The 18117-nt window shown below is 31.9% G+C and overlaps 1 protein-coding gene across 2 annotated transcripts in view; it reads right to left on the reverse strand.

Annotated features, from left to right (window-relative positions):
- The window catches only part of LOC111699698 (cdc42-interacting protein 4), a 27078-nt gene extending 10540 nt beyond the window's left edge, over positions 1–16538 (reverse strand). The window contains exons 1-10 of one of the 2 annotated variants that reach the window (XM_023470421.1): positions 16329–16538; positions 7403–7522; positions 5290–5359; positions 4688–4851; positions 4090–4183; positions 3340–3415; positions 2666–2778; positions 1850–1932; positions 1537–1617; positions 654–721 (exon numbers count right to left, since the gene is read on the reverse strand). In XM_023470421.1, coding sequence (XP_023326189.1) covers positions 654–721; positions 1537–1617; positions 1850–1932; positions 2666–2778; positions 3340–3415; positions 4090–4183; positions 4688–4851; positions 5290–5352 — 742 coding nt within the window. In that variant the 5' untranslated portion in view covers positions 5353–5359; positions 7403–7522; positions 16329–16538. The remainder of the gene's footprint in view (positions 1–653; positions 722–1536; positions 1618–1849; positions 1933–2665; positions 2779–3339; positions 3416–4089; positions 4184–4687; positions 4852–5289; positions 5360–7402; positions 7523–16328) is intronic. The other variant, XM_023470422.1, reaches the window with a different exon arrangement.
- Between the last annotated feature and the right edge of the window lie 1579 nt (positions 16539–18117).

Below are 18117 nucleotides of genomic sequence, written 5' to 3' on the forward strand. Positions count from 1 at the left end.
AGTAAAGTGGTCACGTGATACAGGTGGAGACACGTGACCAGTATACGGCTCTGCCATTGGTGATAGTTCTGGTCACTTGATTTAAGTTTAAGATTTTCTAAATTTTACATATATGAACTTTCGTATACTTTTAACACAGTGTTATATCAATTTCTCGAGACAGGAACACCATTGTCAACCATTAACATTAAGCCCCCCCCCATCCATGTAATGTCGTCTTCAACCTAAAAGCACCTCTCGGAGACGAGAAACCAAACCAAACAATTTCAGCCCGCTTCTCTTTGTTCTCCGACAACGGAATATAAACACTTTTATTAATTGTGAACCACTTCAAATATTAAACAAAGAATTAGTGACTTTCGTTAACATTTAATTGTCATTCTTTTCAGAAGTTTAATGTATAAAAAAAACGTCTTAGGACTCCCCGACGGTTTTAACCTCTCATCCCCAATTAGATCGTAAGAATCTTTTCATTGTAAAATTATAAAACTTTGTAACAAACTCGTGCATTATTATCAATTTTATTTTTTTAGGAAATAAAGAGTTTTCTGCATTATCGATTTTGATTTGAGGGTTATTCCGTTGTCTATCTGTTCATCGTCAGAATCTTGTTCCTATCCGACAACAAATATATGGTCAGAACTACTACTCACCCACTATAGGCATAATATCCATCTCCGCTTGTACAGCCTGCTTCAGTATTCCTTTCAAAAAGTTTCCTCTAAATTAAAATTAATTGATAACAAATTTAATGGTAATATGTTTTAATGTTATGACGGTATATCACTTCCCATAAAAACTTTTATTACTTCCCATAAAAATTTCAATTAAAGTACAGATAAATGTTAGGAGCCCTTCCTGATAACTATCTACAAACATCTACCTACCCTTAAACCTACAAATCTTACAATCTAACAACATATAACAACCTAGCAAACTTCCAACCTAGACAACCTAGCAGCCTAGCAACCTTCCAACCTAGACAACCTAGCAGCCTAGCAACCTAGCAAATAGGAAGCTACCAACCTATTACCCTAGCAACCTAGCAAACTTCCAACCAAGACAACCTAGCAACCTAGCAACCTAGCAACAAAGTAAGCTACCAACCAAGCAAACTAGTAACCAGCTAGCAGCCTACCAAAAAAGCAACATAGCAAACTAGCAACCTATAACATCCTACCAGCCTAGCAACTTACCAAACTTCCAACCTAGAAACCTAGCAACCTAGCCACCTAACAACCTAGCAATCTACAAGCCTAACAACCTACCAACTTACCAACCTACCAACCTATATACCAACCTTTAAACCTACCAAACTACCAACCTACCAACCTACCAACCTACCAACCTACCAACCTACCAACCTACCAACCTACCAACCTACCAACCTACCAGCCTACCAACCTACCAACCTACCAACCTTCCAACCTCCCAACCTACAAACCTACCAACCTCCCAACCAACCAGCCTACCAACCTTCCAACCTCCCAACCTACCAACCTACCAACCTCCCAACCTACCAACCTACCAACCTACCTAGATATCTCAAGGTTCTGTAGATTATTGAGTATTGTAGGTAAAGAAGTATAATAGTATTCCTTTTGTTGTTCGTTAGCTCTAGACAACAAATGTAATTTTTTCAATTTTTTTAACTGTAAAAACCATCATCGCAACAATTTTTTATCGAATTTGCTCAAGGCCAAATTTAATATTTTAGTGATAGAAATGGTTTATATGAGAATAAGATTAAGATAATGAAAAAAAAAGCGAAAGAAAAATGTTATGTAAAAAATATGAAGAGTACTTCATCATTATAAATAAGAATTGTATTAAAAAAGTATTTATTTTCCTGATTAGTTCTCTGGCGTAGTCTCCCTTTAACTGCTCACATTGTCGTTGTCTTGAGGTGGAAGTCTTCTTTAACTTTTCAATCTAAATTGTAAACAGGAATTAGTAAACAGAAATTAGTAAACGGAAATTAGTAAACAGAAATTAATAAACAGGAATTAGTGAACATAAATTAATAAACAGGATTTAGTAAACAGGAATTATTAAACAGGAATTAGTAAATAGGAATTAGTAAACAGGAATAAAAAAACAGGAATTAGTAAACAGGAGTTAGTAAATAGGAATTAGTAAACAGGAATTAATATACAGGAATTAGTAAACAGGAATTAATAAACAGGAATTAGTAAACAGGAATTAATAAACAGGAATTAATAACCATGAATTAGTAAATAGGAATTAGTAAATAGGAATTAGTAAACAGGAATTAGTAAACAGGAATTAGTAAACAGGAATTAAAAAACGGGAAGAAGTAATCCATAATAATAAGGAAAAATCTAGCATACAATTATACACATACTACATTTTCTATTTTTACTTTGCCCACTATAAACATGAAAATGTAAAAACGACCACGTTTTATATTTATGTGCATTGAAAATATGCACTAGCAGTTTTTATTATGTCCAACTTGTCATATTAAAGGGACTGTAGACGTAATTTCAAGTGACTCACTATTTTCTAAAGTTTGTCCGATTTTTCAAAGTTATCCTTTAGACCTAGGTCGGATAAAATAACCGATTAACCTAACCCTTTTTTGTCTTCAAAATTTATTATTTTGAAATTGCGGTTCTTTACATAACTAATTTATTCCTTGTACCTGGTTCCTTGATATATCTGTGCTGCTCTCTGCTTTACTATACTCCTGCTCAGACTGCTCCCAGTCAAAGAAGCAGCGTTGATATTTCAGCTTCGCTTTCTCCAATCCTTTATCTAAAAAATTACGATTATACAAAGAGAAAACCTTAAGATAATGCTTTGATCATACTGCAGACATGCAAATTAATAATTAGCTAGCCCTCATCTAAACAGACCATTAGCAATAGTTGATTTCAGAGGAAAAATTACTACAATTACATGAATTATATTGCAATGCAGCAGTGTAATTGTTTGTTTATCTACATACAGTGATAACCAGAATACAATAAGATATGAAGACGACATTTCAAAAATAAATATTTGATCCTGTTACAAAGCAAATAGTTTTACTGGACACTTATTTGGTCGCTAATTTAGTTAAATGAGTCTGTTTACACTGCACAATTGCTATGTCTCGTGCTCATTGGGCTTTTTAAAGTTATAACTTGATTCTTAAAGTCGTCTTCCTATTACAGAGTTTTCTGGTTATCAATGTACGAAAACTACAAAAATGATTAATTTGCGTATAAAAAAATAAATTTTGTAAAATATAATAAATTAATTTGTAGTAGTTCTGTGTATACAGTGTTAACTATGGATATAGATAATTAGAAATCATGTTAATTTTTCATTTACCAAACTTTTCTTTCTCCTCGCCGAGTTTTTTCGCTTCTTTCTGACATTTTTTGGTAACCTCGTTAAACTCTTTTATCTGAATAAATAATTATAAATTAATTAATTATATGTTTAATTATGCTCGCAGTATGGTCGTCATTATCTTCATCATCGTTTACAACTTTATTATTGGCAATAAACATTTCAGTCTTAAACCAATAAAAACTTTTCAAGCAAGTAATTAGATAATAGATATGCATAATTACATTTGACAATTTTCTATAATGCTTGCGTTTATCTATCTATCATAGGATTTCAATGAGTGAGTAAAGGTATTTATCAGGTTGTGTGTGACACTTGAAAGTTTTTGCTGTGACTTAAGCCAAGTACATGTGCTGGACTTGCAATCATTGGCCTTCTTCATCTTCTATCCTTCTAACTAACCCACAATAAGTTTAGTTTTAATTAAGCCAAGTACATGTGCTGGATTTGCAATCATTGGCCTTCTTCTTCTTCTATACTTCTAACTATCCCACAATAAGTTAAGTTTTAATAAAGTCTGTTGGAAAACTCTAAATATTCTAATTTTCTAATCCTTATATTTTTGCAACGCAATAGTTGATATTTCAAACTTTGATTATTTAACTGAGGAGAATTTATAAAATCAAAACTAAATTGTTAGAAAATAGAAGTTTGGTTCGAGAAATTAGGTTTTTGAGATTATGAATATTGTCTGTCTCTGTCCGTTTGTTAGTTTTCATTATATGTTACCTTCTTGTGTATATCATTGTTTAAGGTTTTAGATAAACTTTCAGCCAGGATCTCATGCTGGTTTGAGATATACTTTGTTTCTTGGATTAATAATCTAAAAATATATAGATGTTAATCAATTAAATCGTTCATTTATCATTTTTATTGATTAGACATAAACCATTTTGACAATTCAAATTGATTTTTGATCAATTATGAATTATAATATTTTTTTTGAATTTATTGAATTTCTTTTTCTATTTATTTATTTTATTCAAATTTAAATTAGAAAAAAAAATTTTCTCTTTTTTTTTCTTTTTTTTCATCCAATGTATGCAAGAAGAATTTGACTATGACTTGGTGAAATTGAGGTCTAGATAAATGTGAAATATTCATTTTAAGTTTCACGAATTAGGATTTTCGTGATTTCAAGATTCTTTATCTTTTTCAAATTTTATAATATTTTCTACGCATCATTTCAGTGTTGATAACAAGGACTGAGTTAGAAGATTGTATACATTCCCCCCAGAAAGAAATTGAGTCTTTGACACAATCCCTATATCTTTGCAACCTGATGGTGTAAACATAAACTTTCTGTACATAAACTATTTTCTCTCGCCTGAATGCTTTGTTTTGGGAAGTTTCTTCTTCATTAGTTTGTTCTTTCTTCTCCTTGGGTGTATAGTTGGTCACAAGTTTACGTAAACTTTTAGCATATTCTTTCTCAAGGTCTCCTCTTTCCTTGAGAAACCTGGAGAACTTGGAGTCCAGATCGTTGATCTCCTACAATCAACCCAAACCAATAAATACAGGATTGTTGTATTCTGCTAGTTATATAGGGTTACCCACAAAGGTTGAGAATTCATGGAAAATTCAAAATGTATTCAATATGTTTCAGTACCATTGGTTTATCGTATTGTAGCTTTATTCATATTTCTTTTTCTTTGCCAATTCTTTTAGCAAAAAGGGTACATGTACATGTCAGACCAAAGACAAAATGTCATAATTAAAAAGTTTCAAGTCGTTTTAAAAGTTTAATATTTTGTGGGTTGCCCTGTACCTCTGGTTGTAAATAGTTACTTTAAACATTCATATTTATTTCTGAAAATCTGTAGAAAATTGAAAAAGGAACGTGAGTGTTCCTGAAGTACCGGGTCAGCCTGTACCTTGTTTCCAAAACTAAAATCTTCATCATTTAAAATATTTTCTTGGTTAGATTTCCTTTTTGTTGAATTCCAGAACCAGATCAAATCTATCCCAGAGTTCATTTCCCCAGTCCTTCATCCTCAAACTAGAAATAACATTATTATTTTATTATTACATATCATTCCTACTTTTATTTCATCATTTATGTAAAGTGTATAATTGATCATGGGAACTTGATTTATTCTTCACTGATGTATCTGTAATGAGAATTTGATATAAAACAGTCCTTAACGTTTCCCGAAAACTCTATGCCTATGCCTGGTGCCTGTGCTGCATGTTTGGGGTTTCTAATAAGGAAGTATTAAAGTACTCTCCCCCTCCAATACTGCTGCTCTCTCGTGTTAAAGTACTCCACCCTTCATATATTATATTCTTGCCCCTGGTTCAAAACTACTCCACCCTTCACATATACTCTTGCCCCCTCGTGTTAAACTACTCCACCCTTCATATATTATACTCTTGCCCCTGGTTTAAAAGTACTCCACCCTTCCTCTTGCCCTCTTAATTGTAATTAAGTACTCCACCCCTCCTATACTCGCCTCCCAGGTGATAAAGTACTCCACCCCTCCTATACTCGCCTCCCAGGTGATAAAGTACTCCACCCCTCCTATACTCACCTCCCAGGTGATAAAGTACTCCACCCCTCCTATACTCGCCTCTCTGGTGATAAAGTACTCCACCCCTCCTATACTTGCCTCTCTGGTGTTAAAGTACTCCACCCCTCCTAATCTCGCCTCTCTGGTGTTAAAGTACTCCACCCCTCCTATACTCGCCTCTCTGGTGTTAAAGTACTCCACCCCTCCTATACTCGCCTCTCTGGTGTTAAAGTACTCCACCCCTCCTATACTCGCCTCCCTGGTGTTAAAGTACTCCACCCCTTCTATACTCGCCTCCCTGGTGTTAAAGTACTCCACCCCTCCTATACTCGCCTCCATGTTGTTAAAGTACTCCACCCCTCCTATACTCGCCTCCCTGGTGTTAAAGATCAAACCTCGTCTTCCCTAAATTCCAAACCTTTTCCTTCCGTCCTCCTGTTTATTAAACAAAACCTATTAAAAGCTAATCCGAGGTAAAACCAAAATACTAAACATCCGGGGTTGGGATTACACCCCCCCCCCTCCAAACTTTACCCCCCCCGGCCTCCTTCTCTTTAAATCCTGGATAATGTACTTGATTATTAGAGAAGTTTTGGTCGGATGATTTCAAAATTTGTTATGGATTTATTAAATTCATTGGGACAGAAAGTTATCATTGATAGTTTGAAAATGTTAAATATTTTATATAAAAGTTGCAACATATATAACAGTTGACTGAATTAAATACTAAAACTGAATAGCTAAATTATTTCGGAAATCAAGTAGAGTGATAAAAACTAATTTACCAAGAATGTCAACCATGACCATGTCTAAAATAGAAATATTTCTTCGTTAAAAGAAAGAAAGATTGAGATTGAAAAATCAGTTAATGATGAGGTAAAAAGATAATTCATAATTGCTCGATGTAGCCATGTATGGAATTACATGTTAGTATTGGGACGAAAGCTTGACAATTAAGCTATACTTTTAAACTTCTTAATCATTTTAAGGATTTGAAGATGGAACACCAATAAAACGACTAAAAATACAATTTAAAGATTTTTTTCAGATAAGGAATATATAAAAGTGGACGGACCTAGATTTTGGCTTGAAATAATATTCAGGCATTTTGACGCTAAGCGGGTTGAGAGAGTTGAAACTAAACTGGGTATTTTCGCAAACATATTTGCAAAGTTGGAAGTTAAGGGGAGGGGAGGAGGGGTAAATTCATGAAATAGGTCAAACTAAATANGTGCTCTTGATTGCTTAGAGACAAGAAAAAGGCGGAGCTAGATTTATTTTGATACATGCATTCAAATTACACTTGAACTTAACAACTCAAAATACGATCAATGGCGGCGCGGCCCCATGAAAACGAGTACATTTATTTTCGCTAAAACATGGACTTTACCTGTCAGCCTATTATTATTATTATAATTTACAATAAAAAAAAATCGACAATATACTTTAAATATTGCTTTTATAGAAAGGGAAAATAGTAAAATTACAAGAAAATTTTACTAGGATACCCAACGTTTGATTGTTCACACTACCTTGTAGTTTTTTATCTGATGTTTAATTAAAACGTCACGGCTTGAAAATGACTGGTTCTAGTTCCAGTAGAATGCCAAAATATGAAGATCCTCTTCTAACCACAACATTGCTTCAGCGTTCTGAAACAGAATTAATTTTACAAATAAAAATAAAAAAGTAAAAATTTCTTTCATTAAACAGCTTGTACTTTATGCATGGCCATTGGCCAATCCGCTATTTTTTTTTTAAAGAAAAAATCAGAAACTTTTTCAAAATGATATTTATGATACTGAATTCATTGCCCAGTTCCTGCATGTATGCTTGCTATTGATGCTCAGCAAAGAAACAACACTAATGATCTTCTTAAAATTGTAGTTTTAATGATTTAATCTTTTAAACAACACAATGAAAATACAACAAATCCTCCCAAAATACGCACATCCCCCCCCCACATTCTCTCTCTAGCTTCCAAGGGCATGTTACTTTTATCGCAGCAAATAAAGCTGTGAATCTTAATTCTGCAGAAACTTGATAGAATTGAAACTAATTGAATAAATGAATAAAAATATCAAGCCAATTCGTATAAATTGTTTGAATTTTCAGATCAATAAAAAGCTGATGGATGAACAGATGATTGGATGGACAGCTTGAGGAAAGCTTGACGGATTCTAACGTCTAACCGAATCTGGTTATCTCTGTTTGGTTCTAACGTTTCTTAGTCATGTTTTATACTTCAAGATTGAGAGCAGACTTCAACCTGCAGCTACAGGGTCTATACTTCAATCAAATACAAAATTCAGAGAAGATTTTTTGCTGCAAAACAAGCACTGTGGAAAATGTTAAACACGCATCAAGAAAACGTAGCAAAACCTCGACATTTAACCTAGAACCGATTTTTTTTATTTCATTAAAAACCTTTGATATGTTGCAAACTAATTTTTGTAAGAAAGATACACAATTGTAATATTTGATTACTCTTAATGATGTTTAGTTCCTCTTGGAATGATAAGTTTGATTTCTCTTGAAATATGATGTTTGATTTATTTTTCAAATATTCCGTGTGAGTTTTTTTGGAATATGATATGTTAGATTTCTATTAGAATATGATGTTTGATTTCTTTTTAACGATTTGTTTGTTTCTTCCTAGAAAATAATGTTTGATTAAACTTATAAATTGTGATGTTTTATTTCTTATGGAATATTTTATTTTATTCCTCTTTGAGTGAAATGTTTGATTCCATTTGGAATGTAATGTTTAATTCATATTGGAAAAAAATGTTTGATTCAAATGTTTGATTAAACTTATAAATTGTGATGTTTTATTTCTTATGGAATATTTTATTTTATTCCTCTTTGAGTGAAATGTTTGATTCCATTTGGAATGTAATGTTTAATTCATATTGGAAAAAAATGTTTGATTCATATTGGAATAAAATGTTTAATTTAATTTGGAATGTGATGTTTGATTAATTTTATTAGGAATATGATGTTTGATTCCTTTAAGAATATGATGTTTGATTCCTATTGGAATGTAATGTTTAATTCCATTTGGAATGTAATGTTTAATTCCATTTGGAATGTAATGTTTAATTCCAATTGGAATGTAATGTTTAATTCCATTTGGAATGTAATGTTTAATTCCATTTGAAATGTAATGTTTGATTCCATTTGGAATGTAATGTTTGATTCCATTTGGAATATGATGTTTTATTCCTTTTGGAATAAAAGGTTTTATTTTGTCTTTGGTTTAATGTTTGATCGAACAAGAATAGTTTGTAAACTGTTTGTAAACTGTCTGTAAACTGTCTGTAAACTGTTTTTGAACTGTTTGTAAACTGTTTGTAAACTGTCTGTAAACTGTTTGTAAACTGTTTGTAAACTGTTTGTAAACTGTTTGTAAACTGTCTGTAAACTGTCTGTAAACTGTTTGTAAACTGTTTGTAAACTGTTTGTAAACTGTCTGTAAACTGTCTGTAAACTGTCTGTAAACTGTTTGTGAACTGTTTGTGAACTGTTTGTAAACTGTCTGTAAACTGTCTGTAAATTGTCTGTAAACTGTTTGTAAACTGTTTGTAAACTGTCTGTAAACTGTCTGTAAACTGTCTGTAGTTTTAATGTTTGATTGTGGTGGATATGTATAACTCTATATCCGTTTAACAGTTTGATAACACTTCAAGGATATGTATCTATCTAAATATATCTATCAATATATTTATCTATTAGATGATATGTACTTTATGTCTAGTTTTTCTACATATGTTTAAATTATATACCTATCTATTCGACCTTTTTATAAATCTATATCTATCTATATTTATTTATTTTTCTCTCACTCCATTTATCTATCTTTCAATCTATCTAACACTTTTTACATCTATTTATCCTCTACACTATCTATATATGTATCTATCTGGCTCCATGGGGGTTGCTACAACTATTTGTTTAGGGTTGGCTAGGGTTCAGGTTGTAAAGGTGAAATGTCAAATTTTTGTTTGACAAAATATCAATCTATCCCCCCCCCTCCCCCTCTCAGCCAGTATCTTGTGTCAAATGTAACCGCTTTTCTTGGAGAACAACCTTCTCTCATCAAATTTATCGATTTTAGCTTTCCATAATTAAGCTTCATGGCATTTGATGTTCAGCAGCAGTTTAAACCCTTTGCAAACTTCATTGGGCAACAGCGATTAAAATAAGATTTGCCATTTGAAATTGAATATATAAAAGTTGGAAACTCGGAGATTTGTCCCTTTAAAGGGACTGTAAGCGGAATTTGATATAACCCAATTCATGCAAAGATGACAATGCACGATTTAGACTGTGCACTTAGAAGCTTTGTTGTTGTTTAAGTATGAATTAGATATCCATAAATTTGTTTATCTTCATTTGTGGTTCATTTCTTGCTTATACGAAAAGATGAAGAAATTCACAGAAGTAATTACTTTTCGAGTCACTAAAATGACATTTTATCATGATCAGATTAAGGTTTAAAAATACGCTTACAGTCCCTTTAAACTTTAAGACTCGTTCTTGAAACTGGAAATTAGTTTGAACAGTGAAATTACAGTCGCATTTAAATCTGTTGTCTCCAAATTTCTCCGAACTGGTAGATTGAAGTGCATTATGAGCACTGAGTAATATGAACTATAACTCCAGTATCATGACTCATTCTGATAAACTTTAATTCAATTCAGAATTCATATTGAATTTCAGTTTTACGACAGAAAACAGTTTTTGGTCTCAAACATGTAATCTATTTTTTTCTCAATTCACGTTCGTGACTTGTTGTTTTTATTAGAATGTCCTCTGACTAATAAAGAATGAGTTATTTTACTTTATTTTCAGAAATATTTTGGAATACATTTTTATGATTACATTCTATAAATAAGGAAAGAGACGAGTAATGTTAAAACTATAGGGTACATTATTCATACTAAATTAATTTTGAAGCCCCTCCTTCCCCTCATCCCTTCTAAAAAGTGTCACATTTCTTCGTTCTCCGAATGAGGGCCAATAATAACATTTTAAATCCATTTTATCATTTATTTCCGGGACCGTCAATGTACCACAGTAAATACTAAAGAGTAAATAAAGGTCCTGTTTATTAGCTCAGTGAGCCTTAACCTTGGAATCCATTTTGACTCCTTTAATGCAAATTTGTTGTAATTGCTATTTTTGGACAATACATTTTAAATATTAATGTACAGGGTGTCCCAATAAACATGAGAATTGAGAGACGATTTGAAAGTCGTCTTTGTTTTCATGATATTTAATGCAATGCATATTTATGAGCTTTTCATAAAGTGGTCTAAACCTTTCTCGTGTCTTAAAAATTGACAGAGATAAGATATTTAGACAATATTAATAATATAATAATATAATAATAATAGTGTAATAATATAATAATATTAATAATATAATAATATTAATTGAAATTTTTACAAATTTTGCAATATCTCCGTTAATTTTGAAGATACAAATATGATGGACCTCATTTTGAAAATCTCAAGACCAGGCGTTTTCGATATTAAAATCTTCACTTAATTCCCATGTTTATTGGGACACCCTGTAAATGAAGTCTTATGCGCTATTTTTGACAAATTTTGAGTTAGAGATTAAAATATGACTTAAAATATGTCGATACGGACAGTTAACGTTAGTTTTACGTGATGTTGCATTGACACATCCTAAACTAACATTAAAATACCGTCTTGGCCAACTAAAACGTATTTGGTTGTAAAATGAAAAATCTCATTATTTAAAAAAGTTCACTATATTTAAAAATTTGTTTTTGTAATATTCAAAGATAAATAAGTTGCTTTTGATTTGATTATTGAATTCACAATTATTACGATCGTTGGCATTATAGTTTTCGTCATTTCTCAAATTCAAGGATTTTCAAATTTCTAGTTTTTTATCCGTCTAAAGAAGAGGATCCTTAGTTTCCTCTCTAAACAAGCCTTGAAAGAAAGTTTTCAATTTACAGATAACACTTTTTTTAGATAAAGATTAAAAATTGTTAATACTGATTGACAGTAATTATAATTAAGAGGATTATACTTTGTCACAAGATAAAAGTACAATTTTTAATGCGATGTAAGATAGATATGATAGATAAACAAGGATGTTTATTGTAGGACAAGAGCATAATGTGAGTAAACAAACAGATAATCTTGCCCAAGAAAGATCAAGAAGGAACCTCCATATCTTTGTGTACATCAAAAGTGTACTGCAATTTCAGATTGGAATGTAAGTAAACTCCGGTACTGCTCAAGCTGAGTTTTGTTTATATTCCTCCCAGAAACTGAATTATACTCATTTTGTAAACAAACATATTCCTTGTGTATCTTCCTTGATCTGACCCAGTTGAGTATGGATACGATAAACGTATATTGACCAAGGTGTAAACCCAACAACACAAATACTAGAAACACAATCAAACGTGTACTGAAGTGTGTCCTACTTATAACTAGACACATTCTTCATATGTCGTTTTCGTGATTTGAGTCTCGGTATTCTTGCAAGAAACATAATATTAATAGAACGATTTTTAAACCGATCATTGTCATTTTTTTTATGGAACCTTTTCTGGGACACACTTAGTTTTTAATTTAAATAGATATTAAGCATCGAGTGAATTAATGCAGTCCATTTTTTATCCAAAACCAATGGTTTTTATGTAATATGTATATTCTGTAAGTGGAAGCGGGCATGAGAAAAAGGAAAAGGGGCTGTGTGATGTTTATTCCCCAAAAAAGCAATTGTTTTCTTCAATATTAATATATATCCCTGTTTGTTTTAATATGATGAGTAAAGTAAAAACATAAATCAGTAAAAACTAAATGATGGATATGAATATACACTGGATGAAATGAAACGAGATATCATGTTTTGTTTAAACTCAATCTAAAATGCGTAGTAAGAAGATAATTTCATCTTAAATAAGCACTTTATAGTTATTCCATCGAAAAAGAATATTTTGAAAGTAATGTAGACTAAAAAATGTTAATCCTAAAACATTCATCTAAAGAAAACGTAAAAATGTGGGAAGGATTTAATAAAAGTTGATATTGTGTAAATATACTGAGCACAGAGAGAATAGAATATATATTAGAGAGGAATTTACTAGAAAAAAGTGTAAAACGGCCATTTTGTTGTACTGTTTCCATACTGCAGGTGTACTTCACATATTTATGCTATATAACCTTTTTGGCCCTGGAATATCATTTATAAAGTTTATTTAACAGCGTTAAATAATTCGAAATTGAAATGGATAGTCAAGGGAATATACTGTATTAATGTACTCTACTGCATATAATTTGTAAACATTTACATGATTTGTACACTTTGAACTCCCTTTCAGGCTGAAAGGGACTGAAAAAATTCATACCGAGAGATTCTTTAAATTCCCCTCTAATATATATTCTATTCTCTATGACTGTGCATGAAAGAGCAGATTGTAAAGGGATAACAGGTAGTAAAGTGACATGTAAATATACAAAGGTTTGAAGCCGGGGAAGGGGGGGAGGGGGGATGTTTAAATAAAAGAGAAAGACTGCAGGGCAGACTGGTGCCTGGTGGACAGGTGTGTACTGTGCCACACCTTTATACATTATACAATGTAAATAATTAGAATAAATTATAATCTTCAGTTTTCTAGTTCTAACTAATCAGCACTATTTTAATTTTTGTAATAAACTGAAAAAAAAGTATGTTTTTGTTTTGTTTTTGGTTCAATTGAACAATTTTACACATTGAATGTACTCTTCAATACAAAACAAAATTTAAACCAAAAACGATATAAATAACCTTGAAGAAAAATGTGCCCGCTTTTAGCACCTTAAAGTGTTAATTTTGAATCTAGGATCTGATTCTTGTACTTTAAGATAAGGAAATTAGTATAGTTTTCCAAAAATATAAAAATTAAAAAAACACAACATTTTGGTTTTCTGAGAATCATAAATGTTGCGTGTTATTTGAAAGATTTTTGAGTATATTTAAACACAGACAATCCTTGGCGTTGTTCAGATTAAGATTATATATAATTTTGGGTTTGTTTTGGACTTAAAAAGATATCGTAAAATCCATCTTTTGCTTTTTCTTACGCTTTTAATGAAACGATAGTTTTTTTACTTAAAAAATATGTAGATTTGAATTATAAACACCCTGGGTAGATGTGGTTGCTTGTATGCCTATAATAAACTGCACCCCCGCATACCAAGCCCTGAACGTTGCATTCAAAGCAAATATTTCTTTCAGTTCAAACTTTTTATTTCTTCCTTGATCATGAATCTAAGAACGTAAAGAGCAAGCAATGTATTAGTTATCTTTGTTTGTAAATCAAATACAATTATATACAGGGTTACTCACAAAGGATGAGACTGTGGAGACGACTTTAAACTTTTTAAATTTAACGATCTTCTTTGTCTTATTTAGCAATTTTATAAAGAAAGATAGATATTTGTATTGAATCATAAATATAAGGAAAAAGTCGGTATAAATTCCGTACAGTCGTCTCCTACGTCTCATCCTTTGTGGGTAACCCTGTATCTGCTCTTGATCTAAAATTCCATACAAGTTGCCACATTTTTACAAGTTTTAATGCGATATTTGATACATTGAAACCTGCGCAAAATAAGTACGAATCAAAATTATGATGAACTAAGCAAAAAAACGCTTCTAAATATTTTTTTAGAGTTTACATTCTCTGATATGCGCAGCGGAAACTGCAACCTAATGACTTAATAAAATTTTGTAACAACAATGCTACTGAGATTGTCTGTTATCAAGCTAAATATATATCCTACACACAATTAGGTCTTAAGAAATTTTAATAAAGTTAAACAATGAATACACATTTTATTTTCCCAAGCCCCCCCCCCCTCTTCTTCCTGGTCTGCTTTATAGTTTCTTCCAAACCTCCCCCCCCCCTCCGTCGACTCATTTCCGCTATGTTTTGAAAGACATGTTCTCATACAGTTTGCGTCTTTAAATGTGTCTAAACTAAATTTTATTTGAACTGCTCACTCTCAGAAAACATATAAAATATGGCATGTCTGCCCGGTATAACTTAAAAGTAAGAAAGTAATATCCAAGGTAATAAGGCAAGGAGAGTTAATTGATGTAGTGTATACTCTGCGTACATATTGAAACCAGTTCTCTCTGGGCTGTGTTTGTAAACAAGAATAGATGCATCAGTGTTACTCTAATATCCGAGGAGGATAAAAGCATTTAATTTTGATAAATTTGATAATTCATATAATCGTTCCTATGAGTATGACCTCAATATTTCATTGATTTTTTATGTGAAAGATGGATCCAATGTCAGGCTGTGACATACGTCTTGTGTTTACATTACCGCCCAGAGACAGTACACTGCAGTACAAAAGATGCGTACACCTCTTAAAATAACTATCTTTACTTTATAATTCTTTGGTAATATCTAGCTCTTTGTTTGATTGATGTCATGTCGATAAACCTTTGACCGATTTGCTTCAAATTTTGATTGGGTAAAACAACGGGAGTGTTCCTTTGATTGGTTAAAAATTCTAATTTCTAATTTCTCTTTTCATTATTATTATTAAAATCAATATAATAGTTTATAAGAGTGTGAATTCGAACTGGTAAATTATACAGTGTGTACAACTTAAAATGTAAAACTCATGATGTGTACAGTATAGTACAACTACTGTACACCATTGGGGTTTTATAAATCATGTGAAATGGCCATAGAGAATAGAATATATATTAGAGGAAAATTTACTAGAAAAAAGTGTAAAACGGCCATTTTGTTGTACTGTTTCCATACTGCAGGTGTACTTTACATATTTATGCTATATAACCTTTTGGGCCCTGGAATATCATTTTATAGAAAATCTAAAATTATTGTTAAAAGAAAACCAAACTATGAAATAGGCTAAACCAATTGACCAATGATCATTTGACATAGACTCTATGCCTTCCACTTTACAAGCGATGATTTTCCGTTATAACTATAAATCAAATGATGTTTTTATTTACCTAATTCAAATTATAAAGTTTATTTAACAGTTTAAAAAATTCGAAATTGAAATGTTAATAGTCTAGGGAACATATTGTATTAATGTACTCTACTGCATACAATTTGTGAACATTTACATGATTTGTACACTTTGAACTCCCTTTCAGGCTGAAAGGGACTGAAAAAATTCATACCGAGAGATTCTTTAAATTCCCCTCTAATATATATTCTATTCTCTATGGAAATGGCATACTCTCTGTTTTTCTAATAAAAATATATATTTCCCTTGTTGTAGCAGAATACAACAAGCTCAGTATTTTATCTATTTTCAAGTTTATCTCTCAAAGTAAATACAAAATTATGAGAATTATCAAAATAACCTGAAAATTATTCAAAAATAGCCTCTTATCCCCCCCCCCCCATAAAGTTTTATAAATTTCATAACTTACACTTGTATGATGTATGGACTCTCACTACATGTAATTCACAATATCTATTTCACACTTATTTTAAAGTAAACACTTTTGAATAGATTTCGTTCTATGTAAATCCTTTAAGGTTTGCCATGGTCAGTGCTAGGTATGGTTTGGTTCACTGAGTATACTAGATGACGCACAGGTGCACACCTGCTCAGTTCCAGGGTCTGATCACAACTGAAACTTTATTCAAGTGAGTCACACTCCCTTGCGCTTGTAGTAGGTAGAGAGAGATAGCTTAGAGACGCAGATTTATATTTTTAAATCGATTGCATTAACAAGCCAGATATGCTTTTAAGGTTTCTTTTATTTTCAGGTTTAATTGAGAAATAAAAGCAAATCAATAATTCCCGAGAAGAGAAAGGTTTAGAATACATTTCTCATTAGTGCTCTAAAATATGCTCTATAAAACTTTATTTGTAAAAACTGTCTCCATGTAACCTATAGGAGGTAGAGGAGGACAAGAAACGATCACTATAAAACTTTTGATTCCTATTCCCTATTTATCTAAAATACATATCTATATATACTTATCTTGCCATGGTGTTTCTCTGTTTGTTTGTATCCAATAAACGTCTAAACGGTTAAACCGATCGGGACCAAATTTTGTGTGGGACCTCGCGTGACCCCAGAGAAGGTTTATGGATGATCGAATTTTTAAAGGTAAACAAAATTTATTCATAAAATCTGCGAAATTATTTTTTATTTTTGTTTTACAATGTATAAAAAGAGTGCATGTTTACAATTAAATAGAAAATGGGCGCGAAGCGCACTAAGCCTGGTATTGTATATACATCAAACAGATGTATTTCAATGTAATTAGCGGATATTGTAAATAATAAAATTGTAAAAAGATGCAAAAAACTAAGATGGAAGAGCATGTTTATGTAATAAATGTCGAGAACATAGAATGTCTTTAAGGGTGGGGAGAGCTTAATATCAGTAATNTTCACGCATTATAGTTTTATAAAGACAGATATTTTTCCTGTTTTGCACTAGGGTTTCTTTCCCTTATGCATGCTATTGAGAAGCTATTCTGAAAATAGGAACAAAAAATTCCAAATTCAGGGGGGGCTACGCCCCTCCCTGAATCTGTCAGGGAAGGGGCGAATTCCCCCCGCCCCCCTGTATCCGCCCCTGATAATATATGTATATAAAAAGAAATTCTAAATTTATCGTCTTTTATTTCAGGAAACCATTTTACATTTTATCATCTTTTTTGTAAACATAACAAAGCCTCCTTCCCCTTTTTAGGCCGCGCTGCACATGCTATATAACAAACTTTAAAGGGAGTGTTCGCGAAAAATAAAAGGGGGTATAGACTAACGGCGAAAAAATATAAATAGTGATTGCTACTAATCTTACTTCTATCTGTTACGCTTATAAGGAGAAAAATTGTTAAAAACGACTCATATCGAATCATTTATACAAGTTAAGAAAGTTGCAGCATACGACGCGGATCGTAAAAAAATCAACTTAATTCCATTCAGAAAAAAAATATTATGAAATATATTTTTCTGGTGGCCCTCTAGTTGTGGGGGAGAGGGGGGGGGGGAGGTGTCATGTTTCTTTTAACTGTCCAAGAGTTAAAACTTTCAGGCTGTCAATTAATCATTCAAGTTTAATGTTAACCCCGTACATATGTTATTTAGACAGGCAGGGGCGTAATGAGTCATTTTTCAAAATGATACCTTTTAATTTCATGCTTTACATTTCCCTGCTGTAAGGGTGGTGGTGCTAGGGGGTGCACCCCCTCAATCCA

The sequence above is a fragment of the Eurytemora carolleeae genome, unplaced genomic scaffold, assembly GCF_000591075.1.
Source record: "Eurytemora carolleeae unplaced genomic scaffold, Eaff_2.0 scaffold324, whole genome shotgun sequence".
Lineage (NCBI taxonomy): Eukaryota > Metazoa > Arthropoda > Copepoda > Calanoida > Temoridae > Eurytemora > Eurytemora carolleeae.